The 21812-nt window shown below is 44.8% G+C and overlaps 1 protein-coding gene across 1 annotated transcript; it reads right to left on the bottom strand.

Moving 5' to 3' along the window:
- Positions 1-332: 332 nt before the first annotated feature.
- Positions 333-20321, bottom strand: LOC135175339 (beta-1,4-galactosyltransferase 3-like). Its single transcript, XM_064143342.1, has 6 exons — positions 19622-20321; positions 9524-9759; positions 7333-7523; positions 5806-5928; positions 2404-2508; positions 333-960 (listed from the first exon to the last, which is right to left on the bottom strand). The coding sequence occupies exons 1-6, from the start codon at positions 19857-19859 to the stop codon at positions 819-821; spliced, it is 1035 nt and encodes a 344-aa protein (XP_063999412.1). The 5' UTR covers positions 19860-20321; the 3' UTR covers positions 333-818.
- Positions 20322-21812: the final 1491 nt, after the last annotated feature.

Raw genomic sequence — 21812 nt, 5'->3', positions numbered from 1 at the left:
GGGGCAAGACTTTAGGCAAACTGCATCAGTCTCACAGGCAGGTAAGTACAAATGCATTCCTGCCAGGGGCACAGCTCCACTGTTGCCATATTTGACTTGAGTTTTTCCTCCAATATTTCATTTCTCAGAAGTATTTTATGTTGAAGACAGATCAGCCTTGGAAGGTAATGAATGTTTGAGCTGAAGTACTAGATTAATTTCTGTGCTCTGAAGAGGTGAGGCCAGGTGACAGCCTTAGGCCCTGTTCAGCCTGAATTACTTAGAGTTACACTGGCCTCACATTTTAACAATGCTGGATCAGGCCAGGAAAAAGCCAAGGCTGGGAGCTGTACTTCTGTATGGTTAAAGGCAACTTTCTCCTTTATTTTACACTCTCATTAACCCAAACATGCAAGTTAACTTATTTCAGTCAGGTTCACAAAAGATATTTACAGAACTTTCTCAAAACACAGCATGGCTTGCTTCCCCATTAACACTTAAGCACAAAGCAGGACAAAGCTATCCAGCTATGAAAAGAAGGTCCCAGAAAACCTGAGTTGCTTACTGTCAAGGAGACCCTCATCCCCTGAGGACTGGGGCTAGCTCAGTAGTTAGTTGTTAGTGTGCTTTGACAAAATTAGGCCACAGTCGTCTTCTTAGCTGTCACCCTAGTCCTGAAGCCTTTTCTTCCCCCTCTTGAAACTGTCAGAAGAAAACTGAAATGCATTAAGAGGAGAACTGGTCTCAGGTGCTGTTGACTGCACAACAGGAACCGGAGGCTGAATGCCAACACATGTACTGCCCTGCTGAGCACAAACTCTGCTTTTGTTTTAATTCTCTCAAGAAAATGGAGGAACATATCCAATGTCCACAGTGATGTTAGTATAAAGAGGATGCTTTCTCCTGGAAAGAAGCTTGAACTCTAATGAATTCATTCCATCATCTTTCCATGTTTTCCTGGTGTTGTGGTGCGGAGTAGGCCTGAAGAAGAAAAAAAATCTGCAGTTAGCTAGAAGAACAAAAGGTGATGATTGCAGCTGAAGCTGCAGAAGAAACAAGACTTTCAGATGGGTCAAGGGCTTAGCAGAAGAAAGCTGGGAGAGAAGCCCCAAGAAAATTCTTCTCACATAACACAAATTGCAGAGAAGGAATTTTATGAGACTAAACCATTTAGAATAAATTAATACTGAGTCTTCCCAACAAGGTACAATTTGGACTGGAACCTCATTAAAAAGGAAGCCTAGTGAGGTGCCAACTGAGTGCAGAAAAACCTCCATGAATCTGGCAGCAGTTCAGTGACACCTGGGAGTGCCATGGAGAGGCTGGCAGCAGTGGTGTGCACAGGCTGCTGTAGGTAGTTTATAAAACAGGGTTGTTATGGAAACCTGAGTTTTGAGATGACAGGAGGTAAGTCTGCACTGTTGGTATGAGAAGCTGCCACTGCACTTGACCCAGCAGCCTCCTCTCTAGCTCCTTCATGTAAAACTGGGTCTTTGCTAAGGTATCTCATAGCACCTGCCTTATGCCTTCAAACTAAACCGCAGCTCTTCACTAGTTTAACGGCATGTTGTAAATCCAGACAGATTGGAGAGCAAGTTTTTATTACAGGGAAATTGTAACAAAGTGCCTCTTCAAACTGAACTCTCCCTCTTTATAAGACAGGCAGTATCTTTTTATTGTTAAAGTTTTATGCCTTTAATAATTTGATACTTAAATCTGATATGAGTTAGCTCCCTAGCTAGCAGACATGCTTAGGAATAGGAAACTCGGAGAAACCTAGGCACAGAATGATTCAGTTGAAACTGAGTGGGAGCCTTTTTCAGTAGCCACATTAAAGCAGAAAATCAAAAGGTGGCATTGAGTAAACTTTCTGCTTTTCATAGGATCATAGAATGTCAGGTTGGAAGTGACCTCAAGGATCATCTGGTCCAACCTTTCTTGGTACTAGTCTAGTTGCAATGAGCTGGCCCAGCACCCTGCCAAGCTGAGTCTTCAAACTGCCCAATGTAGGGGAATCTGCTTCCTTTGGGAGATTATTCCACTCTCTAACTGTTCATAAAGCCACAGAATTGTTTGGGTTGGAAAAGCCCTCAAAAACAAGTCCAACTACCAGCCCAACACCACCATAGCCATTAAACCATGTCCACACATTTCTTGAATGCCTCACTCCACTGTCTCCCTAGGCAGCCTATTCCAATACCTGGCCACTACCAAGAAAGACATTTTTCCTAACCTCCAACCTAACTCTCCCCTGCACAATTTCAGGGCATCTCCTCTCGTCCTATCACCCGATCCTAGGGAGAGGAGCCCAACACCACCTCGCTGCAGCCTCCTTTTTCTGAGGAAGATCATGGTAACAGTCAACCTGCAATGAGGCAAAAGGTAGGCTCCTAATTGCTAACCTCCAACCCTTAGAACAGTTACCTTCTCCAAGGCTCTTGGGTCTCTGTCTCTTCATTGTAGTCCATCACTTTGTAGCGTCCCAGCTGAGGTGATGTCCGGACTATTTTCATTCCTGCTAACTGAATTCTTTAAAACAACAAAGTATTTGCTTAAGTGTACAGGGGCCATTTCTAGGCTTAGTTACAGCAAAGTGAAAAGGTAGAGAAGATTTTCAGTATTAATGCAATCAGAGCATCAAAGGGAGAAGCTGACAGGAGTTGAGTTTGATGTCACAATGCCGCATTATCTTCTCTAGTAGGTTCTAACCAGGCTTTGGCCAGAAAGCTCCCATCTGCAGCCTGCTTTCACAGGGTACAAAGAGGATTACAGCAAGCAGGCAACGAATAAAAGCAGAGAGAGCATTTGAGAACAATTCCCATGAATCTGACAATGGAGCAGTATTTTCACTTCCTTGTAAGAGCAGAGTTCTTACTGCTCTTAAACTTAAAAAAAAAAAACCAAACAAAACCCAAACCTGCAGTTTCTGAAAGCAAGCCAGTCCTGAGTTTCAGATCCAGCTTAAGGGGCTCTCAGCAATTTGAGGAGCACTGTTCATTTGGATGGCCTGATTAGAGATCAGGCTTCCTAGAAGATTAGTGCTAAGTACAGGCACCGGACAAATAACTGTGAGCTGCTCAGCCACATGACAGAGAAGACAAAAGCAAACTAAAGGCTGAGAATTCCAGAACAGAGTTCCTAAAACCAGCATTTGGGGTTGCTTTTAAGTACCTCACTGCTGACACCACCTATGTTAGTTTATGAATAACAAGTGCCTGCAATAGCACCAGGGCCAGCAGAGCTCTGTTATCATAGGGGCAGCTCTTGTGCAGAGCAAAATTCCTGCGCATGAAGGAAGCAATGTTTGCTCAGCTGAGGTTATCTAACCGGCATATTTGCAACATCTGATTGCCTTCTGCTGAGATCTGGTACAGCAGCAAGCTGCACCAAAGCAGAATGTTATAAGGCTGAGAGAGGCTAGAGAGCCAAAAATATTTGCACATCTAGAGCCATCACAACACTTCACTGATGGCAAGACACACTGCAACTTCCAATGGAGTTTTAGAAAAGGTTTCTTGTTTTCTGAACATAAGCTTACTGCACATTCAAAGACAAGGAGAAGCAAAACCACTCAACTAGCTTTGCTGTTACAGGTTTTGGCACTGCAAGATCAAACTGAAACCATTATATAGTAACAGTTTGAATCATAGAATTGTTTTGGTTGGAAAAGTTCTTGAAGATCATCAAGTCCAACCAACTATCAAACTCTGACCTAAAATCTGGACTAAACCAGAGAATCATACAATCACCTTACGTTAATGCATTCCTTTACTGTTAAGAAGAATCCAAGAGACCTTCCTGCAGCTGGTATGTTAACATAGAAGTGGTTGCACATAGTGTTTTCTTCTAATAAAAGGTAAATCCTGGTGTTTCCAAGTACTGAAGTAGCAGCCAGCATGGTTTATTTTCACTAACTCTGCTTTAATAAGCAGTATCTCAGCCAAAAAAAAAATCTTCTTTTCTTTAAGCATTTCAGTGTCTAATTTCCAATATTAATTTATTGTGTTGCTGTATAGTAAACAGGGCTTGAGCACCTCCTAAAATCCAAATCTCAGTAGGTGCATCAAGCTGGCCATTCTTAACTCCTGCAGGCTGAGACTTCAGTATGTGCATAAATCACTAACAGGCACTTGTCCACAGTCTCCACATGACAACAGGCCAGAACATTGATAATCACCAGTGCTGCGTTTTCAGGGAAGCAACACATGATTTACTACTTCCCTTCCCAAAGTTGATTTGGAAGCTACAAAACATAGTTGCTATGAGAGAATTCTGTAAGGCAGAGCACTCCTGTGTGTAACTGGCATGATTCTTTACCATGGGTACTGAAAACCACATTACTTACTGAAGCTCTACTAAGAGCAGGTTAATATACCCACAATTATTGTGCTTGAGGTAAAGATCTATTTTCCTGATGTTCAATTGCTTTAGTAAAGGCTGAATCTCTGAACAATCACACAGGAGGAGGAATTCACAGAACCATAGAACTTTAGAGGTTGGAAGGGACCTCGAGAGATCACTGAGTCCAACCCCTCTGCCAAGGCAGGATCACTTAGGCTAGTTCACACAGGAATGCATCCAGGCAGGGTTTGAAAATTTCCAGAGAAGGAGACTCCACAACCTTTCTGGGCAACCTGTTCCGGTGCTCTGTCACCCTCACTGTAAAGAGGTTTCTCTTCATGTTGAGGTGAAACCTTCTATGTTCCAGCTTGTAGCCACTGTTCCTTGTCTCATTGCTGCTGACCAGCGAAAACAGATTGGCCTCACTCACTTGACACCCACCCCTCAGATATTTGTATACACTGATCAGATCTCCTCTCAGTCTTCTCCAGACTAAAACAGCCCCAGGTTTCTCAATCTCTCTTCACAGGGGAGATGCTCATGTTCCCCAGTCATCCTCGTAGCTCTCTGCTGGACTCTTTTCACTGTTAAGAAAATCTAACTTTCAATTCCCAGAAGAATACTGCTTTGTAAAAAAACTCCTACAGGCCTCTCAACACAACATGCCACCAAAACTACCGCAGTTATCACACTGTGCAAGACCAAAACCAGACAGAGCTTTTACTGCCAGTTTAATTTTGTAAACTGCTGGTGACCTTGCCTCAGTATTGGATGAAGAAGGTGCACAGCACAACTACAGAGCCAAATTGAGAAGCTACAGCCACGATTTTGTACTTGAAGAATCTGAATGAGGCAGAGTGCCTAGAACTAAACTCATTACACTCCCCTCTGTAGTCTGCTGCTGCCATGGCAACTAAGTACAAGAGAAAAAACATCACATCTTGCTGTCACAGACTTGCAATAGCACACAGGTTTCTCCATCACCCACTATTGTGGACAGAAGCTTGAGCTCTCTAATTCCAAGTATTGGTAATTAGGTAATACCTGGAGCAATTTAGATGCACTTAGCATAACTCAAATTCCCAGCTGTCTGAGAATTACTAAGTACCTTCTTGGGTTTTTTTACTCATCAGACTTGCAGATTCCTTCCCTCCTTTGGGGCTGATAATGCCAATGGAGTCACTTGTCAGCTACTGGTGATTATAACCCTTTGGATGCACTCCAGAACGAAGGAAGGCACATGGATATGAAGTAACTTTCTACCCTCCAGAGTCTGAGGAGGAACACTTAGTTCTCTCAGCACACAATGTTTGGATTCACAGGTTCTGAGCATCTTCTGACGTTAAAAATTCCCAGCAGTGTTTTGGATTATAATGACACTGCAAGCACTTTGAGGAACAGCATCTTAGTTCTTTTCTTAGGGTAATGCTGCATGTCTCACCAGCCAGCCTGGGTCTATTTTAAGCCTATCCTGTGCATTAATACCTTGTAGCAATGTCGTCATTTTCACCACTGCTGCCCCAGTATGTGTTTGGAAAACCATTCATCTTCATGTAATGGTCTGGAGTCAGAGCAGATACACCCCCAAAAAAAGACTTATAGGGCAGACTAAAAGAGAAAAGAAAAAAAGAGAAAGCAAAAAGCATTAATAATGAAGGCTGATATAACAGCAGTCCTCCACGAACTAACAATGTGATCCAAATCACACATACATTAATTGTGCACCTTACAGTCATTATCATGACAATGCTAAAACCCAAAATAGCAAAAACCAGTGTCATTCCCATCATGCTCCATTCCTTCCATCATTCTCCACCCCCAGCCTTTCCCCTCCAGCAGACCAAAGTAAAGGTGGTTTTGAAATTCACATTTTGGGTCAGTCAAAAATACCTGCATCCTATCACACATCTCCCACATGACCCAATAATCCCACCCTATATTTAGGAAAGGCAAACAGCATTTGGCTGCTCATTTGCAAAGCTGAGCTAACAGTGGAACTGCAGGCAAGGAACAGCTCAACTCTGCATGCTTAGGCCACAAATACCCTTTTCTGAAGAGGTCACTACTGCAAAAACAAACACAGAACTCCTTGAAGGTTGTATCTTTCACTGCCCCCAAACATACTTCTATGCAGAAAGTGCACCAGTTAGAATAGGATTATAGACTGCATTCAGTTGGAAGGGACCTTTGAAGGTCTGTGGTGGGGCAAACATGGGCTTATCCATGTTGGCTTGCCCAGACATGTTCCCATGTTCCCCTGCTCCTCCTGTGCTGGGGGAGGCAACTGTGGGAGCGGAGGCGAAAGCCCTGGCTTCACCTAATATGGTGAGGCATGGCAAAGTGCCATTCTGATTGGCTATTCTATGTCCAATGCCCCATTAGTCTCAGGTTGGATGCTGATAAAAGTGATAAGCAGGCAGCGCAGGGCTGCTGCCACCTCATTTTGCATCCTGAATTTGCCTGGAGAGCTTACCAGGAACAGGCTCTAAATGCCTGTAAGTGGTTGGCACGCACATTGCATTGCATCCTGCCTGCACCTGAAAGTCTTCCTGCTAAGACTAGAAGTCCTGGAGATACACAGATCATCCAGAAGGAGCCAGGAGACAAGGTCAGAGATTGTCTGCCTCCCTTCCCCAGAAACCTGGGAAGAATCAAGTCTCAGCAGCCAACAAGACAGAGTTCCATGTGCTTTGGGTACTGTTTGGTTTATACTTTGTGAGTAAATAGCTAAAAGCCTCTTCCAACATAATATTTGCATTTGCCACTTAAAGAAAGAAGTGCTCTAGTTTTGCCTGTGCCCTGCGTGTCTAAATTTCCAACCTGTGTGTGTGTTTTGAACCTGTGAATAAGTTTCTGGTGAGTCTTAATGTTACTAAACAGTGTTCACAGTTATTAACAATCATCACCTGGATATCAAAACAAATGCAGATTATTTGTTTTGCATAATCCCTCACAAGGTCATCTTGTCCAATTCCCCTGCAGCGAGCAGAGACAGTAAGCAGAGGCACCTACCTGTACCGAAACTTATCAATGGCGCTGGCCATATGCTTGGGATAGTACTCATCACAAACATAGAGGTTGTAATCATTCTCAGGCACTAGATTGACATCGTGCAGAAGGAGGCAGTCCCAGTCTTCATCCTTCAGGGCTTCCCGGACACCAACATTAAGCAGTTTTGCTTTGTTAAATGTGCCATTCCCCACCTGGAAAACAAACCCTACATTTCTTCATCAAAACAACAAAGGTGACAACTTTCAATTGTAAGTCATGCCAGTAAAAAGCCCATCTTATTCCACTGAATAATACTGGAAAGCACTGATACTGGCTGCAAATTTCATGCCCCAGACTCTGAAAGTGTCACCCATTCCCTTCACAAGAGTTCCCAGCAATTGTAAGCTTTGTGGTGCCAGGAGCTATATACTGGGGGTATCTGAAGAAAGCAGACCAGTAAGTCAATCATCAGGTGTAAACCTACACATCTACACTTGTGTTCTGAGTACTCCTTATTAAAGCATAGAAATAAGGGTAAAAAAACCAACCCAACCTTTGGTAAAACAAAAAAAAAAAGGTTCTTCTCCCTCTTAATCAGTTTTATTTAACCCATTTGTTATAAAACCCCACCCTGCATCCAATGCTGGGGCCCTGAACACAAGGACACTGAAGCATTAGAGTGGGACCAGAGGAGGGTCACAAAGATGCTCACAGGGCTGGAGCACCAACTCTACAGGGACAAGCTACAAGAGTTGGAGATTTTCAGCCTGAAGAAGGCTCCAGGAAGACCTCCTAGCAGCATTCCAGTACCTGAAGGGGGCCTATAAGAAAGCTGGAAAGGGACTTTTTACAAGAGCTTGTAACGATAGGACTAGGGGTAGTGGCTTTAAGCTGGGAAAGCCATTTAGAGTAGATATTAGGAAGAAATTCTTCACTGTGAGAGTGGCGAGACACTGGACTAAGCTGCCCAGGGAAGCTGTAGATGGAAGTGTTCAAGGCCAGGTTGGACAGCGTCTTGAACAACCTGGTCTAGTGGAATGTGCCATGGCAGGGCAGGATTGGAAGTAGAGGATCTTCAAGTTCCCTTACAACCCAAATCATTCTATGCTTCTATGATTAGTTTTAATTAATGAATCCAAAATCTGCTCTCTCACCACTGATCTGTGGCAGTGCTTGTCCATGTCAGTTAAAAATGGCTGTCTGACCTGCACAGGCTGCCCTGCAGCAGGGTCAAGCCAGATGTTTTCATTTGATAGCGGGAAAGAATTCCAACTTCACTTTAGCATTTAGTCTCAGCACGATAGCCACAACAACAAGCTTCAGACAAACCACATTCAGCTCTTGAACAGCGGAAAATACAAGCTACTGCTTAATGACAACTTTTTCTTTTCAGAAGAAAAAGCAGAAGCAACCATTAGCAGAATGATGGCTGTGATCAAGTAGTATGATATTTGAGTCGATAGCGGCCATGGACATGACATAACCAAGCTCCTCTAAACCCACTCATAAAATGGTAGTTCCACACAAAAAGATCCACAGGTCTTGTTCAGAACCTAACCTGTAACTGGGAAGCTTAGCAATACCCTAAGGAACATCTGATGGTATCATTAAAGTCAATGGCATCCTGGCCTAGATCAGGAACAGTGTGGCCAGTAGGACAAGGGAGGTTATTTTGCCCAGGTACTCAGCACTGGTCAGGCCACACCTTGAGTCCTGTGTCCAGTTCTGGGCTCCTCAATTCAAGAGAGATGTTGAGATACTGGAATGTGTCCAGAGAAGGGCAATGAAGCTGGTGAGGGGCCTGGGGCACAGCCCTGTGAGGAGAGCCTGAGGGAGCTGGGGGTGTTTAGGCTGGAGGAGGCTTGGGCAGACCTCATTGCTGTCTACAACTACCTGAAGGGAGGTTGTAGCCAGGTGGGGGTTGGTCTCGTCTGCCAGGCAACCAGCAACAGAACAAGGGGACACAGTCTCAAATTGTGCTGGGGAAGGTCGAGGTTGGATGTTAGGAGGAAATTGTTGTCAGAGAGAGTGATTGGCATTGGAATGGGCTGCCCAGGGTGGTGGAGTCTCCATCCCTGGAGGTGTTCAAAAAATGCCTGGATGGGGCACTTAGTGCCATGGTCTGGTTGCCTGGCCAGGGATGGGTGCTAGGTTGGACTGGATGATCTTGGAGGTCTCTTCCAACCTGGTTGATTCTATGACGTAGACTTACCTGCTGAATCAAGTAGATGCTGTAACTGAGCTGCTGGCGCTGCAAGAAAGGATGGATATAGTAGAGAAGATGGTGAAGGTACTTCTCCTGGTTCCTGTAGGCTACAAGGACGGCTGATTTGTAGCGAGCCAAGCAGTGAGGTGGTCTGTAGTGGCCACCAGACTGAACAAAAGGATTTTTTTTGATGATCATTTTTTCACTAGGAAGCACCCTGAAAGTGATGGTTAATGGACCAACTGCAAGGAGAGACAGAAAAAAAAGGAAAGATCAGTGATGTGTCTAAGCTATCATTCGAGACTATCAGGTTGGCTACATGTGCTTACTACTTAAGGCACCAGCCCTACCACAGAACTGCTAACATCACACAGATGTGCCACATGATGAATTCCACCACTGACTGATGGTCACCTTCTCATCTCCACACCAAGTGTCAGGCTCAGCACTAGGACAACAGACAACCTGACAGAGACATCACAAGTCCTCACTCAACCAGCAAGTCTCACCAGGCTCCTGCACAGCTTACTTTTACTAGCACTGGCTTCCTATTCCATAAGCAAACCTTCTGTGCTGTGTTGCTTAGATGGGGACCTTAAATAAATGTATTCACTGTAAGAATAGCTTTGAAAATTAATCAGGATGAAAAAGACATATCTGCTTTTGCTACTCATATGGAGAAAGTTCCCACAGCTCTTTCAGATGAGATTCAAGGAGAAATATGTCCTCAGCAGGTTGGAGGGGAAATAGCTCAAAGCCTGGATGAATAAAAACACCTTAGCTTTCTCTTTAAAAACATTTTAAGATCAATTTGACATTACAATCACATGCCTCAAGGGCTGTTATTTGTTGTAATATTTAATTACATACCCTGTGATAAGCAGATTGCTTCAAATTTTGGGAGGTACAGAAGACAGAGCTAAGGAGCAGGAAGAGAGATGTTACATTTTCAGGAACAGGCTGCTTATGACAGCTCCTCTACTCAACACTTCAGTTTTAAATATAAGACACACCAGACACATTTGGCAGTTTTTACCTGTTAAAAAATATATATTAAAATATCCTCCCAGATGGAAAGAAGTTGACAGGTTACAAATAAGAAGGAATGAATATAAAGTGTCACCCACCATTTTAACACAAGTCTCCTATAGCAGCAACACTAACAAACATTCTACAATGATTTAAATGTCTGTCCTTCTGAGTAAGAGTAGCAGGAGAGTTACATTTATGCACATCAGTGCATGGCAATGGTTTTTGTCAACTTCTAAGAAAATGAAGCAAAATGTAGAAAAATATTCAAACCTATTGCATTCAGTTCTGCTGTCCCCATCATAAGAAGGGCTTAGAACTGTCGGAGAGAGTCCAGAGGAGGGTCACGAGGATGAGTGAAGGGCTGGAGCATCTCTGGTATGAGAACTGGCTGAGGGAGCTTGGGGTGTTCAGCCTGGAGAGCAGAAGACTCCAGGGAAACCTTATAGCTGCCTTCTAAAACCTGAGGGGAGCCTACAGAAAGGCTGGAGAGGGACTTCTGGTAAGGGTGTCTAGTGACAGGAAAAGGGGGAATGTGTTTTAAGCTGAGAGACAGTAGGTTTAGACTGGATCTTAGGAAGAAGTTGTTGTGAGGCTCTGGTATAGGTTGCCCTGAATGGTTATGGATGCCTTCTCTGCAGGTGTTCAAAGCCAGGTTGGATGAGGCCTTGAGCAACTGCCCCAGGTTAGGGTGGATCCCTCCCCTGGTAGAATAAACTCACCACATCATGCATTATTTTTGAAAGTCAGGGAAAGATGAAATTATGTTTCTTACAGTTTAAATATAACAGTATAAGGAGAAACAAACTATTAGAAAAATATAATAACCTTAAAGAAGATGGGGAAGGAGTCAAGTGGCAGCGAAGCAGCAAAGTAGCAGCAGCTAAGATAGCAGCGGGCGCAGCTGAAGCAGCAGAAAGCAGAAAGGGGAAAACACAGGCTGTGCTTCTAGACATAACGCTCCTGATGCTCCAATGAAATGATATCAACTTATCTATTGTTGCCAATATATGGCCTATCCCTAGAATGTTCACCTCTCCCCTATGTCTGAGCCAGAAATCTACCTCAAACGGCCACAGCAACCAAGCCTAGTTGAGAGGCATCCCTGCCCAAGGCAGAGGGGTTACAGTATATGATCTCCAAGGTCACTCCCAAGCTAAGCCATTCTATGATTACTTAAATGAACTAAGAACAAGGCTTCACTCAAATCACAATGAGAAGCTGATAATTTCAAATGACAGTTTTAAGTATGGCCAACTGTTCTCTGCAGGCCACGCTACTCAAAGTATTTTTTTCATCAGAAGCCCAAGAGATCAGGTTTAGGGGGTTTGTTTAGGTTTGAAAATAGTTAACTAAGATTTTCTTTTCCTTTCAAGCTCACATTACATGCTACAGCAAGTTTTCAGTTTCTGGTAAATAAGGCTGCCTCTTAAACCACTGAAATGAAGCATTCTCTGGAGAGAAACAGAACAAATATTTAGGTCTAGTTTTTACTAGTTGTCATTTAAGCTGGGAAAGGAAGTCTAATATAAGTACTTGAGCAGGTGAATCTAGAAGATACTTCCCTGCAGCCCACCCTACATTCAAGTGTCTGCTGCAGTTCTAACCACAACAAATTGAGCCTGCGTTCACCCACATCCTGTTTAACTGACACAGAAGGAAGCAACATCCCTCTAATGACTTTTTTTTTCCTCACAGTAAGAGTCTCCTTTTATTCCTCCAGGAACAGTCCTAATGGCTTTTCTTGAGGCCTTGAGCTTCAGGTCTGAACATGGACTGACCCCATTACTGTGACCCTTTACTGTAAGGGTCACAGAGCACTGCAACAGGTTTCCCAGAGAGGTTATGGAGTCTCCTTCTCTGGAGACTTTCAAGGCCTGTCTGGATGTGTTCCTCTGTGATCTGTGCTAGATAGTATTGTCCTGCTCTGGCAAAGAGGTTGGACTCGATGATCTCCTTGGGTCCCTTCCCAACCCCTAACATCCTGTGATCCTGTGATCCGTTTCTCAGACTGCCAAAATGGTCTAGCCACTGCGAATCCCACTTCATGTTTTGGTTTTGTTGGTTAGTTGGGTTTTGTTTGTTTTCAAAAGGAAAAACTGAATTTTGGTTGTCAGCAAGACATAGCAATAGCTGTCTCTTAAGTGTCACTTTTCTGTCTTTCCTGAAGCATCTAAAACACAGAAGGGAATTTCGTTTTGGCTACGTTACCCTCAGCAGGAATCTGGAGTGCAGTGCTGTACCTTTGCAGCTGAAACAGAAAAGTAGTTCTTCAGAGAATCATAAACCTAGGTCACATTCATAGTTAACATTTGATGATACTACTACCTACTTCCATGCAGTCTCATTTTAGACTAGAAATAAGGAAGAAATGAGGGTGGTGAGACACTGGAAGATGGTAGATGAGCCAGCCCTGGCAACACTTCAGGTTAGGTTGGACAGAGCTCTGTACAACCTGATGTAGCAGAGGATGTCCATGCTCACTGCAGAGGAGTTGGACTAGATGGTCTGTTAATGTCTCTCCCAATCCAAAGTAGACTGATTGCATTCCATGATTCCGTTTTATTTCTGCCTTTAAGATCACCATGTTCCAGTCCAACGTGTAATTTATGTTGCTTTTCAGATGTATGAACTCCCTGATAATCAGATCTTTTAACTAAAGCAGCATTAAACCCTGATTTGATGACAGCTTGAGTGTGCTAAAAAAAAATCCAATTTGAATATAATATTTCAACTACAGATCACTGCTTCAATGAAAATAGAAGAAAGGGAATTAATCCCTTCTGTTGTCCCACAAAGGCAGGGGTTTGCTTCCTCTAATACAATCAGGGCTCTTTGTATTGAAAAACAAGATTCTGTAGCAATAATCCTTAAATTCCAAAAAATCAAATCTAAATTTGGACAGAAAAGATGAGTAAGATAATGTACAACAGTTTCATTCCTTTTTTATGCCCAAGAGTATGACTCATGAGGGTAACATCTGCATTTTTTCAGATTTTTCAAGATCTCAGGCTCTCTCCAAAGACGCCTGGCTCCACACCTCAGCTCAAACACTCAGTCTAGTACATGCCAAGGTAACAGAGACAAAAAGTTAGTCTATGATTGTCCTGGAGTCCTGTACCCCTAAATTCCTCTCCTGCCCGGACTTCGGGGGGAAAGGGGAAAAGCCGCCTGGTTTCCCCCCCCCTCGCCTGCCCTGCAGCCGAGAAGGGGGCGGCGACTGCCCCGTGAGTTCCCGCGCTGGAGCCAGGCTGGGATTGGCCGTGCGCTTTCGCGCCTAAAGTGTGGTAACTCTGCCCTTTGTCTAGCGAAGGATATAAATATTGGGGGTCTTCCCGCCTTTGGGGTTCCCGCTTTGGATTTTGCCCGTGTTGGACGCATGTCTCTGCCTGAGTTCGCTCACTCTCCTGTGCCTGGACTGCAGAGAGACCAAAGGATTCACCTTCCTGTTAGGCACACACCTTTGTCTGCCTAACGACCCTTAACGACCCTTAACGACTCCTGCAGCCGCTGGAGGAGGAAGACAGACCGCACGAGCCAGCCTGAGTGAGTTATTTGGCTTAGCTTAATTTAGTAAGAAACCGCTATTAATTAATAGCTGAGGCCTTTTCCAAAATCTGACTTCCAAATATATATAGTCAGATTATTAATGGTATCCTCGTAGAATTCTCATGCAACTTAACCTGTTTATCAAACGAAATTAATCTTTGTATATATAGTTGTGGGGGCGGGTTTTGTAAAAATAAAAAATATCTATTTTTGATAAATTTTCGACTCGGCCACGAATTATTACTGCCCTCCGCAACAATGATGACATGGACAGTGGCACCGAGTGCAACCTCAGCAAGTCTGCTGATGAAACCAAGCTGTGTGGTGCAGCAGACAGGCTGGAGGGCAGGGATGCCAGCCAGAGGGACCTGAATAGGCTGGAGAGGTGGGCACAAGCCAACCTCATGAGGTTCAACAAGACCAAGTGCAGGGTCCTGCATCTGGACTGAGGCAATCCCAAGCACAAATTCAAGATGGGCAGTGAGTGGCTGGAGAGCAGCCCTGGGGAGAGGCACTTGGGGGTGCTGGTGGACAAGAAGCTCAACATGAGCCAGCAGTGTGCAGTTGCAGCCCAGAGGGCCAACCAGAGCCTGGGCTGTATCAGGAGAAGTGTGGCCAGCAGGTCGAGGGAGGTGATTCTCCCCCTCTACTACGCTCTAGTGAGACCCCACCCGGACTACTGCATCCATTTCTGGAACCCCCATTACAAGAAGGATGTGGAGATGCTGGACTGTGTCCAAAGAAGGGCCATTGGGATGCTCAGAGGGCTGGAGCAGCTCTGCTGTGAGGACAGGCTGAAAGAGTTGGGGCTGTTGAGTCTGCAGAAGAGGAGGCTCCCAGGTGACCTTCTTGTGGCCTCCCAGGATCTGAAGGGGGCCTACAAAAAAAGCTGGGGAGGGACTTTTTAGGATATCAGGGAGTGACAGGACTAGGGGGAATGGAGCAAAGCTGGAGGTGGGGAGATTCAGGCTGGAGGTGAGGAGGAAGTTGTTGAGCATGAGAGCGGTGAGAGACTGGAATGGGTTGCCCAGGGAAGTGGCTGAGGCCCCATGCCTGGAGGTGTTTAAGACCAGGCTGGATGAGGCTCTGTCCAGCCTGCTCTAGGGTAGGGCATCCCTGGGCATGGCAGGGGGGTTGGAACTAGATGATCCTTGTGGTCCCTTCCAACCTGGGCTGATTCTGTGATTCTATGATTTACATCTCCAAAACTCTCTGGCTGCCCTACATTCCTTGGCTACAAGCTAAATTCTGTCTCTCAGGTCTCCTTCCTGCACAACTAAGCCTAATGCACTGTAGTGCAATTAAATCCCAGATGTGAACAGAGCTGTACCAAATAGGGAAAAATAAAACTGTTAAAACACAACTTTGGGAAAGGAGAAAATCCCTTCCTGGACATGTTAGAAAGCACAGGATTCCAATTCAGATAAAGTACAGCATCAACACCCTGACACATTGAAGCAATTTCTCCATAGTTTGGTTCCTAAACTCTTTGTATATTTGCACCATCACATGGAAGTGTGTTAGTTTGAGCCTAGCTGGGATATTTTAGTTAGAGGAATTAGACTGTAGGCTGTAAAAACAAAACAATGGTGCTATCTGCTGCACTCATAGGCTTGCTGAGATGTATGAAAACAAGAATACAAACATAGATAACAGAGCTGCTCTCTGCCTTGGCTGCCTCCCTCCTCTCTCTAACCTGCTGTCTGTGTAAGTAATCCTTGTGCTTCCTAACCCCCCTGGCCAGTTCTCCAAACTCACCTTGAGTGTGAGGCAAAGTCTGAGATAAGGTAGAGAGGTGGGAAGGAGGTGGAAGGGTGGCTCAGAGCTCCTCCTGGGGACTCTGTTTTCTGAGAGGGTTGTTGTGCTTCTGTATTACCTTTTTGTCTATTTCTGTCTATAGCTGTATAGATTGTAAATACCTGCTTTTATATTGTGCTAAGCTGTAAACATAAACCTCCATTCTAATTTCCGTCTAGTCTGGGTGATTTTCACAAGAGTGTGGGGGGGCAGGTAACATCCAAACCATCACAGGAAGGCATTAAATTAACTTGAAATTTTGGTGTGTAGTTACATCTCACAATTCTCTGTCCATATTGTTAGTGCCGGTGCCTGTCTGATCCCTGCTTGCTTTTCATTCCAGTCAACACATTTCACTACCAGGGGGATCTATTGATTCTGACTAGATCCACCTCATCCTAAGAAATACATGAGTTCTAATCCCTTTTCTACACAGCCAACAGCTGTAACAGAACTGAGCTCAACCAGAGTAAGCAGAACTTACACAGATTAAACAAACAGGAAGGGTAACACAGATGAACACCTCACTGAGAAAGTACAGCACCACACACCACATTAATAGAGTTGTATTTGTATGATTCTACCACTGTTTGAAAGGAAAAAGAAAAAAGGAGGGGAAAAAAAAGGAGGCAGATTACAGCCTTAATTAAGGACCATTTTCTAATGGCAGAACACAAGACTGCCTCAACTGGAGACAAAAATAAATCCCAGCATTACCATCTTTATACCTCTCTTTAAATACAAGAGAAGAAACTCTAGTAGGAGAGCACCAATTAGGAAATGTAGCAGGAGCTACTCATTACCACAACAGATGGTCACACTCATGAAAAGGTTATGACAGATGGGAATGAAAGGGAGTAACTACTATAAGAAGAGCTTGGAAAAAATTCTTCTATAGCATGAGCAAATTTGAAACAGCAAAGTTAAAGACAGAACTTTAATAAAGTCCTCAAAGGCCAAACCAACTTGTTCAGCACAAACCATGCATCAAGTAAGCCACCTCTTTAAAAAAATAAAACCTGAGTCTTTCTAGCATGAAGCTTCTTCCTGGTAAAAGAAGAAGCAGCACAATTTGCATGCAGTAGTAGAAAGTCAGGATTTGCTACTTCATTAAGTACGCATTAAGTTCGAATAAACACAACTCGTGCATATGAACACCTTGGTTTTTTTCCAAAAAACAAAAGGAGGAGGAAATAGGGAACTGGTTATTTGTGGATGAACTTTAATCTTTAAGGGAACCTGAGTAATTTTACTGACAGTAGTAATGAAGACTATACAATTATTTTTAAGCTGTTGGTCACAGAAGGTACACTACTACGTGTTAAAAAAGTGGCAACAGTCGGCAAGAGTCTACATCCTCCAAGGCAGAAATGTTTAGCAATTACACTTTAATTCTTGCTCCACACTGCTGGAAGACATAGCAGCTTCAGGTCAGGAAAAGACAGATGATCTGCAAGCTGATCTTACATTCAAATGGTTATCAAAATGATCTACTACGTACATAAGTGGGAAAAGTGCTGCACTTCATAAAAGCCCTGATGCAGAAACCATTTAAGCCATTTGGCATTCTTCCAGTCACTTTAACACGCTTTGGAGTGGACACAGTGACTTATTACCAGCTCTGAATTGGAAACTGAAGTTCTCAAGAACTGATTTGAAATCTCATTTAATGGAGTTTATGAAATTAACATTAAAAGGCATCATACTCTCTGATATAATGTGCTTCCAGGAGAAATCAGTCCCAGGAGAGAAGATGATAACAACCATTCAAGACACTTATAAAGTATTTATGTTTCTATTCATACGCACACGTCGCATACAAAAGGCAACCATTTACTTCCTACATTTCATTAGAAATATCATGGAGTAAATGTTAATTTGTTACAAGAGTGCTCATTTTCCTTAAACTGAACTTGTATCAATGTTCCAAATGCTTTGTGTTTAACAGTACAAAGGCCTCATATGATCAATTCGAATTTTTTATGCATCAAAACTTCCATAATTAATTTGCCTTTTTTTCTTTTCTTTTCTTCCTCCTCTGTCAACTTTCTGTTTCCATCTGTATGTTTCCCTTTTAATTCTGAAGTACCACATGCGGGCTGATTCCCAGTCCCCTCAGTTCTCAGCAGGGGCCACAGCAGGCAGAAGTGTTGATAAGATTTCACAAATCAAATTGCACTGATAAGCGTAATTTTACTCTGTCTGCCTCCTCCATTGCGTCACTACTCCTGCTTATCTGATGGTTTGCAGCAAGTGCACAGAATTACACCTAGTTTTGTTTGTTTTTCTTTTCTTGTAAGACCAAAGCTTTCTCATTTGACTCTTCTCAGGACAGCAGGCCATCATCAGTGGTGGAAAAAAGTAGGGCACAGGCATGCCTCTACTGTGCTGTTTTTCAAGTAAAACAATTCACTCTGAAATGCAGAATTGTAGTTTCCCGAAAGAACTGATGATGGGCTGTTACTGGTGAGGAACAGAGACTGCACCAAGACCTTAAGAACTGGTACCTGCGCAGAAAGATTCTGTACTGGGGCAGGGAGGGGTTGGACTAGATGATATTTCAAGGCCCCTTCCAGCCTCTGCCATTCTATGATTCCGATTCTAGCAGCAGAGCTGTTTACAAGGGAAATGCTGCAGTACATGCCCAGAAGCTAAACTCTTTCATCATACACACTGCCGGTATGATTTAACTTCATTAACAGAGAAAGAAGAAAACTGCCCAAATGAACAAGCACTGTTACGTGTTCTCCGTCTAAAAAGACTTGCCCAAATCATTCAGCAGTGTCCTCTAACTGAAGTGAGCAACCTGACCCAAGAGTTACTACAACACTGATTTTCCAAAGTACTACCACCTCTGAACTAAGGTTCACCCATTTGCTCTTTCTCTGCTTTCCTAGAGTGATCATCTTTCCCAGAACAGCAGGGCAACTACTAAGTACTTCTCCAAGACTAGCTATACAAGACTAAGATAAGCAGGAACCTGTGCAACACGAAAAATCAGATAAGGGAACTCAGAACACAGCAACCTAAGCAGATGTCCCCAAAGCAGCTGTAACTACATGTTTACAGAACTCATCCATTCTTGCCTGAGCAGAACTGTTACCAGACACAAACCACTTTACTACCAACAAACCTGGTTTATGGATTTGACTTCTTCATCTTTATTTCATATTTCTCAACTCTTTTAACAATATTAAGTCCGGATTAGTGAAGCCTCCAGGATCAGGTTTAACTTGGTCTTAAGTGTAATTGCAAACTAACCCATGACCAGACTTTCAAAGTCTAAAAGAGAAGTTTCTATGTCTAAAGGACACAAGCAATCACAGGCCAAAAAGAACACCATAAAGAGCAAGGTGCCAAGTTACATTCTCACATAAACAATATTTAGAGCTAATTTGTATTGAAGGCTGCATCAAAAGCATGCTTTCCCCAAACATTAGCACACTTTACAGGACTACCAAGAAGAAAAAAAGAATCACTAACTTACTATTAACATCATGTATTTTTTTCACTCTTATTCTACAAGTTCTATGAGGCCAACCCCTTAACATTGAAGGTCTTTAGATCAGTAAACTACTTTTCCTCACACAACCAGTAAGAGTGAGTTAACTAACACAAGTTTTGTCAGCGTATTACATCAGAATAGCACTTTTAAAGTCGGTACGTTTTAAAACTATACAACTCGTAAGTGCACAAACATGCACCAAAGCAACATGGGTTCATACCTACCAAATATTGGTGAGTGCACTGAGCAGTAGGGCATCGTCTCTTCGTTAGGAGCTTGGGTGAACAAGCTGAGGTTGGTATACACATCGTGAGTTTTGGAGTAGTCCAGAACCTGTTTCGAGTCTAAAAACCCACGGAACACATTTGAAGGTCCACCTCGGTAGAGTATCAAGATAAATATCGCTTGAAAGACGAACAGAAAAAGCAGAAAACCAGGACTCTCAACACGAGAGAGGGACATTGCTTTTAGCTCATGCTCCGGAATCCGCCCAGGGAGGTGTTTAGCTGCCTTCTGCAGGCTCTTTCAGGGCTACATCGCTCTACACGGAAGACCTCCTTCACCTCCTCTTCAAACTTTCCGAGGCGGCAGCGTACTCTTCTCGCACGGCTTCGCCAGGTCGCTTCCAGCCAAGTCGCCCCTTCCCGCTACAAGCTCTGCAGCGCGGGCAGAAGGAGAGAAAAAACCCTTCCGAAGCCACCCGGAGCCGAAAAGCCACAGAACAGCAGCACGGGCGCAGCACCCGCCCTCCCACACCCCCTTTACGCCTACCCCCGCGGGACGGGCCCGCTGAGGCAGGACAGCAGCGGCTCCCGGAGCGGATCGGCCGCCCGAGAACTGAGCGGCACAGCTTCGGCCGCGCCGGGGAAACCGCGTGCGGGGAGGCAGGCAAACTCGCCTGTAATCATCCCCCGCGGAGAGCAACCCAGCCTTCCCCTGCTCCGCCCCGGCTCAGGGTAGGGGAGGAGGGAGCCCTCACCCCGCCGCGTAACTACCAGGCAGCGCCGAAGCCGTTTCCACGCAGCCTCAACCGCGACTCCAGCCCCGCGCCCGCCGTTCCCGTGTGCCAGCGGGACTACAGCTCCCGGCATGCAAAGCGGAGCACGGCCTGGCCGCAGGGCAGCCTGGGAGATGTAGTTCCCGGACTCCCCCAGCTCCCGCCGCAAGTACGGCTCGGGACCAGGGCGTCCGGCGGGAAACGGCGCTGTGGGGCGGCGGGGAGAAGGGCAGGGCTGGGTGCCGACGTGTGCTGCTCTCCTAGCTTTAGATTAAAGCCGATATTAGCAGAGAATTCTTCCCTGAAATAGTGCTCAGGCATTAGAACAGGGTGCCCTGGGAGGTGGAGGAGTCACCACCCCTGAAAGCGTTTAAAACCCGTGTGGATATGGTACTGTGGGATGTGGATTAGCGGGCACGGTGGTGCTGGGTTGACATTTAGACTTGATGATTTCAAAGGTCCTTTCCACCCTTCGCTGTTGTGTGATTCTGAAGTGCATGTGCTGCTTTCTGCCTGCATTCTGCAGCCTCTGCAGCGAGGAGCCTCCTGTCGTGGGCTCGCTGGCAGTCAGAACTTTGCCTTTTGCTGCGCTCTTTCCCAGCTGATTGCTTAACACAATGGGGCTTAGAAGAGAAGAGGAGGCTCAGGGGAGACCTTATTGCTGTCTACAACTACCTGAGGGGTGGTTGTGGCCAGGAGGAGGTTGCTCTCTTCTCTCAGGTGGCCAGCGCCAGAACGAGAGGACACAGCCTCAGGCTGTGCCAGGGGAGATTTAGGCTTGAGGTGAGGAGAAAGTTCTTCACTGAGAGAGTCATTGGACACTGGAATGGGCTGCCCGGGGAGGTGGTGGAGTCGCCGTCCCTGGGGCTGTTCAAGGCAGGATTGGATGTGGCACTTGGTGCCATGGTCTGGCCTTGAGCTCTGTGGTAAAGGGTTGGACTTGATGATCTGTGAGGTCTCTTACAACCCTGATGATACTGTGATACTGTGATAGTGTCAGTCTGTCTGCATGCTCTTGGAATGGATTCTTAATATATATTGTTTCCTATTTTCACTTAAATTGGGGAGAGAAAAAGAAGTGTTACTAATATTACATTTCTCCATTCAGGGTGGCATGGGAAGAAGATGGGGGAGTGAACTGCAGACAGGCAGCAACGCTGGTGAAAAGTCTGGAGAACAGGTCTTAGGAAGAACAGCTGAGGGAATTTGGGTTGTTCAGCCTGGAGAAAACAGAATCTACAACTAGAATAATAGAATCACCCAGGTTGGAAGAGACCTTCAACATCATGCACTCCAACCTGGCACCCAGCCCTGGCCAAGCAACTAGATCATGGCACTAAGTGCCTCAGCCAGGCTTTGCTTCAACACCTCCAGGGACAGCAAATCCACCACCTCCCTGGGCAGCCCATTCCAATGCC

This window comes from Pogoniulus pusillus, chromosome 5, assembly GCF_015220805.1.
Source record: "Pogoniulus pusillus isolate bPogPus1 chromosome 5, bPogPus1.pri, whole genome shotgun sequence".
NCBI classification, from domain to species: domain Eukaryota; kingdom Metazoa; phylum Chordata; class Aves; order Piciformes; family Lybiidae; genus Pogoniulus; species Pogoniulus pusillus.
This window is presented reverse-complemented; position numbering and strand designations above follow the sequence as displayed.